Below are 16,852 nucleotides of genomic sequence, written 5' to 3' on the forward strand. Positions count from 1 at the left end.
AAGTAAGATTTCGCACCAGGTTCAACCCTGGATCCGAAGGTACCCAACAGAACTTTTGAATCCTTATAGATACAGGTTCGGGGATTTCGGCGTTGCTTAAACAACTGAAAGCATAAGCCAACATATCAATTTATTTGATCATCATCATTAAAATCATATTTATGCCATGAGTCATCACATTATGACCCAATTATTAATGCTTTTCGTGATATTTTGCATCGAAGCAGATGTTTTTGATGATTATTTCGCTGTTTGTGGACCGATTTTCAAAATTATTGTGTTGTTGTATAGGATATAATCTTGATTTTGTATAATAATTACGAAAGTGGTGAGCTGATGATGGGATCTATGAGCAATCGAGGGAAATCCTTGAAATTTATCAAAAGACTCTAAACATATGTTACGAATAAGAGAAAGTTCATACGAAGGTGTCTCTTGGTCCAAAGGCACTGAACAGAACTCCTGAACCTTTAAAGATAAAAGTTTTTAAATAGCAGCATCGCTTAGATAACTGCAAGCATTTACCACAATTTCGTGTACAGTAACATAATATGAATAGTTAACATTCGTAGTGGTTATTTACGCATAAAGCCTTATCTTGTAGATAACTAAAAAGAGTGAAATCATTATTTTTAACATATCAATATACAATTATTATTTTTAACAAAAAATTAAAACTGACTTCCAAGGTAAAAACAATAATAATATGAACTAAAAAGTATTAAATAACTCTTATTCTATAATAGTGCCTTTTTCAGAATTCGTCTAAATCTTGACTATTTCTGTACATACTTCGACTTCAAAGTAATGAAGACTGTAGTCTTCATTACTTTGAAGTCGGTACCAGTCCCAAAAGCTTCAGATATTCTGACATTGACTAAACTCACGATATAATTAGCTGGTACCGACTTCAAAGTAATGAAGACTGTAGTAGGTATGTATAGAAATAGCTTGACTATTTAGACGAATTCTAAAAAAGGCACTAATATAGAGTAAGAGTTATTTAATACTTTTTAGTTCATATTATTATTGTTTTTACCTTGGAAGTCGGTTTTAATTTTTTGTTAAAAATAATAATTGTATATTGATATGTTAATATTTATATATAATTAAACAGTAACATTGTCTTACAAATAGAACAATCCATATTTTAGGATCATCAAATCGAAATATTTAATCCTTTCCATCTCTGTTAGCTACCACTTTCGAGAATTTTCGCAGAGGAAATTGTTGTTCGTTTCTTTAAAATGAAGTTACTCACGAAAAATTAGCTTCATAGTAATCATTGAATGAAAAAAATATATTCTAGGGATCCTATTACTAGATTACAATAAAAACGCTGACTAAACTGATAAAAATCACAGACTTATTACAATATATTATCCCAGATTGTCTGTCCACTGTGTGTGACCGCCCGGCATGTTCGTAGTGTCCCCTAAAAATCTTAATTTGGTTTCAGAGGCCAATGGCCAACTCATAGCCACCATAAGTAGCCGATTTGGACCTTGTTTTCAGGCTTGCTGCACTTATAATCCCCATAAGTATGTGTCCCCATAAGATGAGTTAATAAGATTTTTCAGATTATTCACTAATCAATTAGGTTTTTTAGAAACCTGCTGTGTTGAAATTCGTTCAAGATTTTTATTTAACAAAAGTAAATACTGAATAGTATTAAGAAAATTTCTAAATAATATTTGATGATTGATAAGTTTTGATCGCAAATTAACAGTTTTCTGCGCAAACTTTTTATACAACATGCTGCGCGCAGCAGATTGTAAAACATGCTTGCAAGTTGTAACAGTGAAACAAATCGACGCTGCTCAAAAAAAAGCGGCATCCAGACCTACCCAGCCAGGAAAGGTCAATACATCCTACCAACTATACATCCTACTGCCTCACCATATACATCCTACTATCACCGTACCTACGTCCCTACCAGATGTACGTGACCATCGGCGCTGGTCACTCAGTACACCTCCGACTGTCCGCGCCTGTGTTTGTGTGACGATGGTGTGCAAGGTGGCTCCGAAACTAGAATATTGTAAGCATTCATATTTTACACTGGCAGAAAAAAAAAGGATTTTTATGGAAAATAAAGTGTGAAAAACTTGCGCGTGATCCTGGTCTACAATTGCATTTAGGGAATTTTGCTAAAAATTATACAAGTAGCTTTTTTATGGGTCCCGTACTCATTTAATTTAAAGATTTTTTGAGTTATATGGCAGCTTTTTCTTTATATTTTATATTATTTTTTAAACTTAATTCATACCAAAACAAGTATACATTGCGCTTATTTTTCATTCAATAGTGTAGCTTACAAAAAATAAACAATAGATAAAAAGGAAACAAAATTAGCAATCTTAAAATTACACAAAAGAATTAACCTATAATAACAGTTCGGCCCTTAATTTCTATTTAATTAAAAGGCCATTAAATACACTCACTAAAATAATGTGATCGCAATTCGCATGTAAAACAACGTGCTAGATTACGATAAAATTGTTCGCAACTTTAGTTCGTTCGTACTGTAGTAATGATCCATATTATTAAGTACTTTTAAATGTGACCCTTAACATTTTTAATATTAAATATTTTGAAAATTATGAAATTTATGAAAGTTTTCAAATAAAATAACAAACTGTATAGAAGAAAGTTTAAATATGTTGCTTAATTGAAATTATGTACTGCCAAATCTACAAGTAAACATTATAAAATCACAATAAACAGCTGATGTCCGTGACTTGGTACGCGCAAAGAAAACCTAAAATGCCGCTGCGGGAACAGCATTTTCCCGCGCCAAGCATGCTACTAGAATGGTCTGGAAAAGCGTCTTTCCGGCTGAGTATTTACTACCTTTATATTTATTATATAAAAAACTACATCTACTAACTTATATCCACTCCAAAAACCAACTATATGTAACTGCTGCCAGCGTAGAACTTATATTTGTAAGAAAGTTATCTGTCATGATTCTGATCAATTTCATTTTCTATTAAATATTATAGTGTATTTTAAAAATTATTTACATTTTTAGTAATAGGGTCTTGTAACCCTATGAGTACGGAACACTAATAATTTCACGATAGTACTGATCTTATATATAAAAATGGATTTTCAAATGTGTTAGTCGCGCTAAAACTCGAAAACGGCTGAACGGATTGGGCTGATTTTAGTATTAAAATATTCGTAGAAGTCCAGGGAAGGTTTTAAAGTGACACGAAGTTCACCGGGACAGCTAGTAAGTAATAAATTATATCTAACAAGATGACGCCTCCAACTCCGTTGCGCCAAAATTCGTTTATCGTACATTTTCCGGGATAAAAATATTCTATATCCTTTCCCAGGACTCTAAGTATCTCCATACCAAATTTCATCAAAATCGGTGCAGCGGTCTGGGCGTGAAGAAGACAGACAGACACACTTTCGTATAATTTATAATATTAAGGGCCTGTTTCACCTCTTCTTGATAGGTGCCGAATAGGCTATCCACCACTTAACTTGACAGATAAAGTATGGAGAATCTGTCAAAAACCTGTGAATAGCCTATTCAGCACTTTATCAGAATGTGGTGAAACAGGCCCTAAGTATGGATAATAATTAACAAATGGCTAAGGTATAAATTATAATACATACCCAATGTACAGTGTGTTTGTGTAAACACCGTTATCCTTGAAACCATCAAATGAGCCCGTCAATTTTTTTTTGAATTCCCAGCATTGTTCTCAATTCTCATAGAAAAAGTTGTTCATTTTGACGGGCTCATTTGATGGTTTCAAGGATAACGATGTTTACACAAACACACTATATACTTTGAACTTTCAGCGCCCCGACGGAACGATGGTCAGGATGGTGCGGTACATGAGGTAGTCGACTATGAGACCGCCCTGGACTCTGCTGGTAAGATGCAATTTATTTTAGTATGGCATTAAATAATTCTATTGTTTTACTTACCAGGACTAAGTTGGCACTTACGGCCGAACTTTTTAAGTACCTACTAAGTAACTCCATACGTTATCTTTCAAACGCTTCATTAATGTTTTAAAGTTATCATAAAGTTCAGCCGTTTGTCCTGGAAAGTAAAAAGTAGTTAATTGATTACCTATGGTCTTCTTAGCTTCCGGTACCTCCAACCACAAAGTTTTCTGCTGATCTTCTATGAGGCAGAAGGTACTCGTTCGAATAGCCAGTTTTTCATTAGAAAATGCACTCCTTTCTCGACTAAGGGCCGGGGTAACACGCATCGTGATTTTCTACGACGCGACGTCGTGCCGTGTGTCATGGCACGTTACGATGTCGCGACGTAGTTCTTTACGATGCTCGTCGTAGATTCCCATGTCGCATTATGAAACGACGCCGCATCGTGGTACGACCCGACGTCGTATCGTGTTTATGTGTCCCGAGTCCCGACTCCCGGCCCTGCTAATATTAATCTGCTGAGACGTTCAGTGTTAACCAGATTGTAATTTGTATGTTACTTGGTTGGAAGTATTATAAAATTTCCATAGCGTTAAATATTATGAAAAGTTGCGCTTACATTACGTATGTAATAAGTAGTGTGAACGCGTAATACGATTCGGACGGTCTATACGTGATTTATTTGGAATATTTAAATATATTATAATTAGCAAAGTCATTACACGTGCTGTTATCAGTTGCAGTAACTGTATGTCGTATCCACATATCGTATGTAATGAATTTCTAATAAAATCTTTCCAAAAATACAACCTTATATTGTGGGAGTCAGTTTAAACGCGATGCCTTAGAATTCTGGATATGATATTTTTTATCTCTATATTATTAAAAGCTAAAAAAATTAAGGGCCAGGAGCTATCCATATTTTGCCACACAATATCATTTTTTTTAACCCAAATGTCACGTTTTTTTCGATACCTTTAAAATGCATTGTCCCATTTACATTTAGTATGACGCCCCCTGCCTACCCCTTAAGCTGTAAGTTGTAACGTAATATGTGGATGGACCCCTCTAGCTTTATCGGTCGCCAGATAGAGAGAAATTTATCATTTTTGAAAAAAATATGTATTGACCCGTCAACATCCTCTGTTGCATCATAATTCATACATCATGATAATATACAATTTTAGCTTTTATTCAGCAATTTTTTTCGTGTAATTTAGAACCGGTTTGCAAGTTGCACACAGCGGCCCATTCCTCTTAGTCCTGGATGATGCAACATTACATCAACCCTTATTTACTTCTATTTCTAAGAAAACTTCCATCCAATTACACCACAAGAATGTAGGGACATGTTTTCATGTTATTTTTTCTGGCACGCTCTAGAGTGGTTCTTAACCGGTGGCCCCTGAAGGCATTCCAAGTGGTCCGCGAGGCCATCCTAATAATATGTGAGTATTCAGAAGTTGGCAAAGAGTGTGCAGTCACAGAAATCACATGGGTATCGCAGACACAATAGATTTTCAATTGTTATGCGGCAGACGGCTGCCGCTTGGGGATTGATGGACTAAATTAAAATCTGTAACTTTTAAATTTTTGCCAAAAAAAAAGTGCCTATTATAAAGTTGTGCTTGTTTTTTTATCAAACAACCCTTAATTTAGGTAAACCAACTGGGTCGTCCCCGACACATTTTTGCTAAGATTGTCTCTATGACCTATGACTAAAAGGTTAAGAACCACTGCTCTAGAGTCTAGACTCTAGAGCCTCAGAGTCTCAGAGCTATACCTAGTACAACAAAAAAAGAATTACTGAAATCGGTACGGTAGCTCCAGAGATATGCGAACACAAACATAAAAACATACATACATATACATACACTTTTGAAATTTGGCACATAATATGTCATGTGGATATAGACTAACTACGAAAATTAGGCAGTTGAAATATTACACACACGCGTCGAATTGATAACCTTTTATTGAAGTCGGTTAAAAACAGAATAGTTTACACATCGTTATAATTTCGCTGCCATCGTTCACAATTTGCAAACGATATATAAATGTTTGTCTGACTATTTCGATACGTCATGATGGTCAGGTTCAGAATAATATTGACAAACCCATTACATAGTTCATCATCGTCTAGTGCCCTCTTCATATTGAAGTTCGGCGTTCAGCAGGTTGAATTTCTTCCGGTCCTGGGCTAGTTTTTAGGTTTCCGTACCCAAAGGGTGAAAACGGACCCCTATTCATGAGACTTCTATGTCTGTCTGTCCGTCTGTCTGTCTCCAGGCTGTATCTCAAGAACCGCTATAGCTAGACTTCTGAAATTTTCACAAATTGTTATAGTTTTCATATAACGAGTATGATAATAAATAAGTAACTGTATTTTAAAAAGATAAAACCGAGTTCAACTTTAAATATTAATTTTATTTTTAGCAAGTATTTGTTGTTATAGCGGCAAAAGATATACACAACACACAGTAGGTAAACTCAAGAGCGTATCAATTCATTGACTAAATTTGTGAGCTCTCGCTGTAACAGGTCTGCTTTATATATTAAAAGTTTGGACACATTTTTATGATAGTACATAAGATAAAATTTCCTAATAACATTGTACGATCCACGAAACTTAATAATATGTTATTTTGGTACATATAAAAAAATTGCAAACTATAGCCAGTAGACAGATTTTTGAAATGACGTCACACTGCTCTGTTTTGCACCATTGAGTATAGTAAACTTACTAAATGGCTGGAAACTAGACTAATAAGTAATGAAATGACGACGAAAGGATAAAGCTCATTACCGAGAGACTGATGTCACAAGACAGTAATGACTTCAACTGACTAATTATTTTGTATCAATTGGGAACATTTAAATTATCTAGGAAAAGCGGTTGGCGCCTATTACTCAACTGAAATAATGAGATATTAATAACTAGCTGCTACCCCGGCTGCACTCGCGTTGAAGAACGAGTTGAATTAGCTCAAAATAATCATACTGCTCAAACACAGATTATTTAGCTGAGCTCTCATCTTCTAGCTTTACAAAAAATAAAAGAAGCTTTAGAACAATGTACCACCACTCTAATAAAAGTTAGCTTAAATATAAGGGTATCTCATTTGAAAAGGGCTGCTGGTGCTCTAATTAAATAAAGGCTGTAGCTAGTCGTCCGGTAATCGGATGAATAAATTAAATCTTAGTCGTCCGATTACCGGATGAATTAAAGAAAATAATTCATCCGGTAATCGGACGACTAGACACTTCGTTAAATAAAAGCCCGGAAATTATTATAAGAGAGTTCTTACATCGATTTTACTAAAACATAGTCAAGATAGCTACTAAGTTAAAAACCGTCAAATTAAAGAATCCGTATAGTTTGAAAAAAGCGTTTAAAATTTTTACAGAATAAAATACAATTTATACGTGAGTGTTTGATAGTTATTAATTTGATATTGTAGTTGTTAAACAAGTGTTAGGAATTGAATCAACATATCGCATTGTGTTGGGGTTTGAACAACTGAACGGTGTTTATACGGCCTACTGATTCAAATGTGGCTTGTAATTACACGTCATATTGTAGCACATAGGCGTAAGAAATCAAATAAACAGCACAAATATAATCCATTAAACAAATGAATGCAACGACTGAAAGCGTGGTTTATAACCCCCATATCGACTTCGGTGACGATGGCCAAATCTATGTCATACTGTACAGATTTGGTATAAAATAATATTTCCTGTAGTGTAGCCACCGTAACTCAAATCCTTTGGGTGCAAAGAACGGGTACAAACGGCAAATAAGCGGAGGTATTTTATTCTATTTTATGACTAGAGAAAACCTTAAATTGTTTTCGAAACCTACGTCACGCAGTAGGTAAACGCAAGGAAAAGTTAATATTTCATTGACTGACTAAAATGTGTGCTACCACTGCATTTGATAAAGATTAAAGATTTGATAAAGACTGTCAGAAAAATGGATCCGTAAGTTGATGACAAGATCTAAAATTTCGTAAAGCTGAGTATGCCCATCTACTTAACCGAAAAACAATGAGGATAATGGATGGTAAACAAAGGCGAAAATGGGGTTGATACTTTGTTTGATCTTGACCTACGTACATGACGTATGTAAAAGTGGTCGCTGAGGAAATTAATTCATTACAAAAATAATATAACTGATAACAATTTTTATTGGTTTTTATTTTTAAAGGTCACTTAATGTAACCAAATTACTGAAGTAATTATCATAATTAGCGAATTAAGAACGAGTCGCATGCATTTAGCTACGTTCTAGCGAGATCTGACGAAGTTAGAAACAAATGCAGGTTATGCTGATTTTAATGATGAGATAGATGTTGATGTCACAGATATGGGCGGGGCACATGTCGTAGATTAAGCATGGATCGCAGATAGTATTATTCAAGAAATATTATATTTTGGAATTTCAATGAGACTTTACGAGATTGAGTTCTTAAGGTGTCGATATAATTTTGGGTGATGTTATAAGGCCGATCGATAAATCCGGTTGTATCCATCCCAGGTGGATATCAGACTCTCAGGAATGTACAAAACTAGACCTGTCAAATCGGTCTATGATCAGTCCGGCCAGATCAATCGGCCTCCCTGTATATGAGCCCCGTAGGTAACTTAATTATTTTCCCGTGGTGCTTCCCCATTTGTTCGGACATTAATGTCATTAAAATTTGACTGTCCCGCTTTGCTTGGGGAGGGAAATTAGATTTCTCCTACTCCTCCTACCTTTCTTCTGATTATTTTCGTTGCGGCTCCCAAGACAGATTTAGCTTGTCTCTCGGGCATCCCTGAGATCATATCAAAGGGTTTTCGTGGTTGGTTACCACTGTTGATCCTGGCGACACAGGAGTTGTAATGGTGTGAATGTGTGGTGGGCCATTTGCCCGTTTAAAACTATGGAACCCTAAAAAGCCCCGTAGGTAGCATAAGTGTTATTGGAGTGTACCACGGAAGAAATTGATTCATAGACAGATGGCGGGCCAAGTTATGTCATTGTGACATTATGCCAATTCGGTCATGACCAGTTGGCTAGCTTTGACATAAAGCGACCAAAGTATATATATTGTAGAATCAACTTGTCTGATAGTGCATTGTTGCAGGCTACGGGCGCTTCAGCCGGAGCGTGTTGGGCGCGTGCGCGTGCGCGTTCCTGGCGACGGGCGTACAGAACTGCGTCATGTCGTACGTGCTGCCGGCCGCGCGCTGCCAGCTCGCGCTCACCACGTACCAGGCCGGCCTCATCAATATGGCCTTCATGAGCGGTAAATACATCTTCTCTGCAATATTCTGCTCCTAGAATTACGACTTTGATAGTCTCTCTTTTGGCATTTGACAAAATACGTGTTTTATACGTGGGAGAGCCATGATTCGGCACGAATGGGCCGGCTCGACCGGATAAATACCACGTTCTCACAGAAAACCGGCGTGAAACAGCGCTTGCGCTGTGTTTCGCCGAGTGAGTGAGTTTACCGGAGGCCCAATCCCCTAACCCCTACCCTATTCCCTTCCCTACCCTCCCCTATTACCCTATTCCCTCTTAAAAGGCCGGCAACGCACTTACAGCTTTTCTGATGCTGCGAGTGTCCATGGGCGACGGAAGTTGCTTTCCATCAGGTGACCCGTTTGCTCGTTTGCCCCCTTATTTCATAAAAAAAAAATACAGTAAAAATTATGCATGTTCATGTTCTTAATGATCCAGTTGTCCATAATCCGTAACTTAAAAATGCTTATTGGAATGACTATTATGTCAAAACATACGTCATGCACAATTACAACACATAAATTTTTAGTAGGTACTGCGTATTATCTGAAGTAATAACAGATTTCGGCCATTTTGGGCTATGAACTCATTATATCCAATCCTTATAAGATGCCTTCCGTCATTCCTAGGAATTAGCGCCCTTATAATATGCCATAACAACGACACTTTTGGCCAACAATTATCATGTTGAGTGTCAAAAGCGTCACATTAGAATTCTTGTAAAATTTTGTATTTATTGAGGTTTAGTAGGTGTGTTGATTTGGTCTACTTTGCAGCGTCTAGACCACTTGAACTTTTTAGATGTCTTAGAATCTAGATAATTGAATAAATAATTGACTTTCACGCCTAGTACCTACCGTGTTTATCTATTGTTTTCGATATTCTGATTTTAAATCTTGTTAATATGTATATTGAAATAGGGCTGAAAATCCGAAATTCCTACTTAGAAACATAAGTCTTTCAATTCATGGTTGCCAACACCTTAGTCTCTAATATACATAATGATGATGACAAATTGACGGTGTGACGGAGTGGAAGACGCAATTAATTGATTGGCTACTTGCAATTAAAGTCAATTGTTTGACTATCGGTTTAAAGTCGCGCCCACGTGTATAAAAAATACGTTAATTGATATAGGAGGGTTGTTGTCACATTTTCCATTCCCTATCTTTTCCACTGTTGAGATTAAAATGTTTGTTGCTAGTTCTTTTTGCTGTTTTGCTGCATTTTTATGCATCGTTAGACGTTTGACAATGCCGTGTTTTTTTTCTAATATTTTTTACTTAGTCCAAACTACTCCTCAATATTCATGTTTCTCGTTTAATAATTCCAGGTGGTGTAGCCAGCGCATTTTTCTGGGGAATAGTGGCTGATGTTTTTGGCAGAAGAAATATGCTGAGTAGCACATTATTGGTAGACTCGGCAATTCTCTTGGGCCAAAGCTGTATATCCGACTTTAGATTGTTGTTAGCGGCTAGATCACTGGACGGATTCTTAATTGGTAAGTTTTCTATTAATCCATCACAATCCCCAAGCGGTCGGCTACCGCATAACAATTGAAAATCTATTGTATCTGCGATACCCACGATGGAGGTGGCATTAAAATACGTTTTCTATTCAGTTCGAATTAGCCTGCCCGCGGCTTCGCTCGCGTTAAGAAGTATTATTATTAATTAGGTATCAAAGTCTCGGACCCGATCGGTTTAAAATTGACAAAGTTTCGTACAAACTTTCATCCCCTATTTTATCCCCTTGAGGATAGAATTGATCATTGAGGGTAGAATTGATCAAAATCCTTTTTTGAGCGGATGCCAACGTCATTACATCTATCTACATGCCAAATTTTAGCACTATGCCAGTCAGTCAGTCACCTTTGATTTATATTTATTTACTAGCTGTACCGGCAAACGTTGCTTTGCCATAATATATTTGCCATATTATTTTATTGATGTGACTAAATAAGAATGTCACCATGGCAACGTCCATCGCTATCCCGTCGCACAAACAATGGTCACAATAGACATAACTATCGTCGCAGTCAGTCTCAGGTTGTAATAATTGACTATATTATTTATTCAACAAATGCACTTATCAATATATAAAGTACCCAGTAGCCGATTCTCAGACCTACGGAATATGCATATAAAATTTAGTAAAAATCAGTAAAGTCGTTTCGGAGGAGTACAGTGACTAACATTGTGACACGAGAATTTTATATAATATAGCGGCCCGCCCCGGCTTCGCACGGGTGGACATTGATTTTTAAATATTTTTATTTCAATCTTTATTTCTTAGTCAATCTTTATGTTAAGCAGAACATAAAAATGGTTTACACTATTTAGCCTGTAACTACTATATTATAATTATTATACACATTTTTATTGTATTTTTTTTTTATATTTTAAGTGTTATGTTTGATTTTTTTATGCTTACCTACAGAATATACTATTATTTATACTATTTTGCAATTTCTAAATGTATTTTTTTTTGTTTAAAGTATTTTATGTTTTTTTTGTAGTTTTATGCTTTATTATTTTATGCTTACCTACATGGGTAAAAGATTCCATTAAAATTGGGTTAAAGCTTCCCTGTAAACGATATTTGATGTTGTTTTATTTTGTGGCAGCAAAATAAATTGATTATCAGCAGCTCCAACTCGGGATAGGCCAACGTATAGTTGACCATGAGTAAAACATTATTTTCGTAGATCGATACCTACTAATTTGAATTATAATAGCAATCAAAAATAATAGTCATTCAAAACGTTTTGAATTAATGAAGCCCTATAATATTATCCCATCAATGAAGCGGCACCCGGCTGTCGCATAACTATTATATTATAAATCTATTGTGTCTGCGATTCCCATGATCGAGGTAATAATAATTAATATTTACGTGGACTCTCCGGGCGAGCACACCCGCGCGGCGCGCCTTGACGACGCCCAATTCGCAACGTGCAGCAGAAATCGTAGTATTTTAATTTCGCCATAACATTAAAACCAAACGTCCAATTTTAATCATTCAAAGACCAAATATTATCTACATTAACTGTACTTAGTAATGAAATAATTTATTTTTATAAGAATTAATGCCACGAGTAAAATAAAGGCATTTAAATGTAGTCCAAAAACATTTCAAGATTTTTTAATAAAAAAATGGTTATTGTGCCTCACTCAACATAGATAGGTATAATGTGTTGCGGACTTTTTTGTAGATATTTAAAAGATCTACAATTACTTAGAACATTTTATGCTTCTATCTTTTATAGTTTAGGCAGCGTACGCGAAAAAAGTAACATTTCTGGTTGATTTTTTACACATTGCGTCCGAAAATCCCAAATATCTTACGGAACCCTATTTTTTTCCAAAATAAAATTTAGCCTATGTTTAGCAGAATCAATGTAGGATTCTAATGGTAAAAGAATCTTTCAAATCGGTCCAGTAGTTTCGGAGCCTATTCAAGACAAACAAACAAACAATCAAATCTTTCCTCTTTATAATAGTAGTGTAGATGTAGATATGGATAGATTGAAGACTTTTAAATCCATTGTTGAAGTCACTTTTGTCCGGCTGTTATGATTTCTTTATTAATAATTTCTTTATTACTACATTGCTATAAATAAACTTCAACTTTCAGAAATAAAATTTGTAATTTACTTATTACAGGTGCAACATCTACTCTTGTATTTTCATATTTGTCTGATTTGGTCGGTGAGAAGAAGCGACAATTTTATTTAGACCTCGTTGGAATGAGTTTTGTCGCAGCATGGCTGATTTTACCAGGTATATCGTATTTTATATAACTCAAACATTCAATACTAATTATATTGTCAAAGTTACTATTTATTACTATTGATTAAATGAAATCACTGTGATTGAACAATTACCATCACAGCTTTTCTACAAGACAATATTTTATTAGAGAACAACAAATTTAATAAAAATGTTTTTTATTTACAGCGTTGGCTTGGTTGATAATCCCCTTTAACGTTGGATCCACTAAATGGCTGCCAATACACTCTTGGAGGCTGTACCTCGCTCTCGGAAGCATACCTGGGTTTATAGCAGGAGTCTGGGTGATGTTCCTACCGGAGAGTCCAAGGTTACTCTCTGACACTAACAGGGGTGATATGGCTGTGAAGATCATGGAAAGGATTTACAAATCTAACAATGGTGACACAACAGAATTTAAAGTAAGCAGTAAAATGTTCATAAAGTTAAAAAAATCTAAAGTTTAAAGAAATCAGAAAACATTATATACTTTAATAAAATTGTATGGCGGCTTGTAAGCCGATCGTTCCACCCTATCATCTTAATAAGAAATAATAAAAATATTCTTCTTTTCAGTTGGATTAATAAAATGGTTATTTTATTTCCAGGTAAAAAAAATCATACCGGATAATATTTTTGTATCCAAAACTCAGAACGGCGAAGAAAACAAAACAAAAGCACTATTTATATCCGTTTTGAAGGACTTGAAGTTATTCGTTTCAAAGGCCTACGCGATGAAGTCGAGTCTCATACTTTTTGTATTTTTTGCAAATATGGCTGCGTTAGTATTTATTTCATTCTTCTTCTGCTAGTTCTTTGTCTACATTAGGTATTTATGTCATTGCCTAACATACATTTGTAGAAAATTACAGTTAAAATAAATTTATGTCTTCTAATTTGAATTACATATTTATATTTATTGACACTTTCAAATATTTCAGTGGTTTCGGCCTGAACCTTTGGATTCCTGAACTTCTTCTTCGCATGCAAGGAAAAGAGTGTATGCAGCACAGTCAAACAAACACGCCTTTCAATGCCACCCTTGCTTGGAGAGAGAGGGTTCCAAAAACTTACGGCGTAGACGCCAGATTGGAAGTTGGACAATATAATGAGACGTTAGAAGCGCATGATGGGACAAAAGTGCCTTGCGACCAAATCATTGATGATTCGGTAAGCTGTTTAACGAAAAATAAAATACGCATCCAATTTACTACAACAAAATGTATCTTTAGAGCAATTGATGATGAGCAAAGGCCTATAATTTGGTCTGGTAATTACAAGTCAACGCTACTAGTGATGTTTTAAGCTTCACACAACCCGACTGAATTACGTAAATCTGCCATCAGCGTATTACCGTTGTTCTCTTATAGTAGGTACATGCGAAACTATGGTTCTTTTGTACATTAAAACGCCTTAGCTGCAGAAGGTTAAATCTCAAAAATATACTTTTCCAGGTGTTCACGTCAGGCCTCATAGTGGGCGCGTGCTGCGTAGTCGGCAACATAGTTTGCGCGGTGTGCGCTCGAGGTGGAGCGCGTGGCGTGCGACTCGCTGCGGTACTCTGCGCGTTGGCGTGCGCGCTCGCGTGCGTATGTCTCGCGATCAGCGCCTGCGCGTGCGCACGAGCACCGCTCGCGGTCGCTGCGGCCGCCCTGCTGAATGCTGCTTCACTAAACGGAAACGTGCTGCTCATTCGACTGATTCTCCATGCGCTGCCGGCCAAGCTCAGGTGTGTTGATAAGAGATTTAATTTGTCGACTAAGCTCCGCTGAAGATGGTAAGAATGCGATATAGATAGTTCACCCACTAATAGTCTATACACATATTTAGTACATTTTCTTTTACATTATATTTTTATCTGGATTTTATAACGTTTCGCAGGTGCCATGTTACTTGGCAATGCCATTGTTAAATCTCATACATTTTTGATATCTAAAACTGTCGCAATTTGAGGACTCTGTTCTGTGATTAAACTGTGCACTCTCATCGTTACTTACATATACCAGAGTCCAGATTTTCCTTAGTCTATGCTTATACCTAAATCTTAGACAATTCGAATGACTTCTACTTTTATATGAACTTCCAGTGGTCTGGGTGTATGCTGGGGCGCGTTCTGGGGCCGCGCTGGTGGTGTGGCGTCAAACTTGGCTGTGGGGACGTTGCTGGACTTTTCCTGTCAGGCGCCGTTCATATCCGTCGCGGCTCTCCTGGCGTGTAAGCTTAAATTTTAAACACTTTTTTTGTGAAATAAGGATTATTAGGACGGAACTTTTGAGTGTGAAAGACTGCGTAGCTTATAGATTTTATATTAATAGTTACCATCGCCTCACGCTTCCTGATGATATTTTATAACAATAATTTTCTCAGAAGCAATTGCTGTATTCGACTACAAGAATTACCAACAATAAAATTTAGTAGTTTAAAAAATACTTTTTGTTTCAGTGTCAATAATAGCGATCGTCATGATAAAATTAGAAGAAACGAAGACTGTGGATGACGAGAAGATGGAGGTGGAAGTCCAGGAAAAGCCGGCTGCTTTAGAGAGATATATTTCCACACACATGTAGGTGATTTTTGAATGCGTAATAAAGTGGTGAGACTTTGGTAAAAGAAAGGTTTTAAGCGTAAGCCTGCGATCAATTAAATTTTAAAATATGACTCCAAAAAGAAAAAATAATGAGTTACTAAACTATTATTAATATTGAAGGTATGGATTTAGGTACAATTATATTATGAGCTTTATTGTGCCCAACTAAACTAAACATTATGGTTTCTGTAAAAAAATTGTATGAAATTCTATGCGTAATTATTTTAGTAATAGGTATAATCATGTGAGGCTGCTACCTGTTTTTTTTTATTCAAGAGCTAGCTTATCGATGTTTGTTTTAACTAGAGCCAGTTCTACCATCATCAGTATTTCATAAATCAGGCGTTTGATTTTTATTTTACAAAAAATCCAATTTACTGTTATAGATAGACACGGTAATTAAATTTTATCTGTGGTTTATCTGCTCGATACATTGATAAGTTCTGGTAACACTTGAGTCTGAACTAGAACGTGCAACAATGCAGATGAAAATAGTATTAAGATGAATGTGCCTTCGATGTGATTTTGTCTATTATTATCTTTTTATTGATAAGACGTATTGCGATATGAATTTTAAGCTATTTGTGTTCCTATGATTTAAAATTTATACTCATGATAAATTAAGAATTTATAGCAGAATTGTTTTAATGTAATTATAATTAAAATCAAAATGCATTTATTTTACATTATTACGAAATTATCGAAACGGTAATGTTTCGAAATAATTTTTGTAAGTACAATCACATAAACGGCCATTTTCCAGTAGGCGGTTATTAAAACGATGTGTTTTAAATTGTTATTTTTATTATAAATTAATTGTATTTCGTCTGCAGTCTATGTGTATATTTAGCTGTCAGCAACGGAAAAATCTTGTTTCTATACAGATTATTATGATAACAGGAATTTTAAAATTAATAATTATTTAATTTATCTAGAGAATACTAGAAAATTTAAATGTTTTCTGATATTATTAACATAACAAAATACGATTGGACTTAAGTGACAATGATTAAAACAAGGTTTAAACTTCGATTATTACTGTCGTAACAGTGGCCTTATATTGTATAATTTTTATACGTATTTTATCATACTGTCTCTCCGAGGACGATCTCGTAAAAATAAGATTAGTTATGTTTTAGAGTATAGACTATATTAAACACGTCTTATAATACAACAATATTATATTTTGATATAAGATACTATTTTTATTTACAGTGATAAGTATGATCCTATGTAATTCCATAAGTTAATAATTTATACAGAACATTTATCGTAATAAAATATATT

General features: G+C 35.3%; 1 protein-coding gene across 2 annotated transcripts; it reads left to right on the plus strand.

Annotated features, from left to right (window-relative positions):
- Positions 1-1,957: 1,957 nt before the first annotated feature.
- LOC121725222 (synaptic vesicle glycoprotein 2B-like) lies at positions 1,958-16,200 on the plus strand. Of its 2 annotated transcripts, XM_042112068.1 has the most exons (11): positions 1,958-2,041; positions 3,823-3,897; positions 9,048-9,209; positions 10,542-10,709; positions 12,874-12,990; positions 13,168-13,400; positions 13,587-13,759; positions 13,920-14,148; positions 14,433-14,707; positions 15,065-15,192; positions 15,421-16,200. In XM_042112068.1, the coding sequence occupies exons 1-11, from the start codon at positions 2,008-2,010 to the stop codon at positions 15,543-15,545; spliced, it is 1,719 nt and encodes a 572-aa protein (XP_041968002.1). In that variant the 5' UTR covers positions 1,958-2,007; the 3' UTR covers positions 15,546-16,200. The 2 variants fall into 2 exon arrangements, with proteins under 2 accessions (XP_041968002.1, XP_041968003.1); XM_042112069.1 differs by lacking the exon at positions 9,048-9,209.
- Positions 16,201-16,852: the final 652 nt, after the last annotated feature.

Source organism: Aricia agestis, chromosome 3 (genome assembly GCF_905147365.1).
Source record: "Aricia agestis chromosome 3, ilAriAges1.1, whole genome shotgun sequence".
NCBI classification, from domain to species: domain Eukaryota; kingdom Metazoa; phylum Arthropoda; class Insecta; order Lepidoptera; family Lycaenidae; genus Aricia; species Aricia agestis.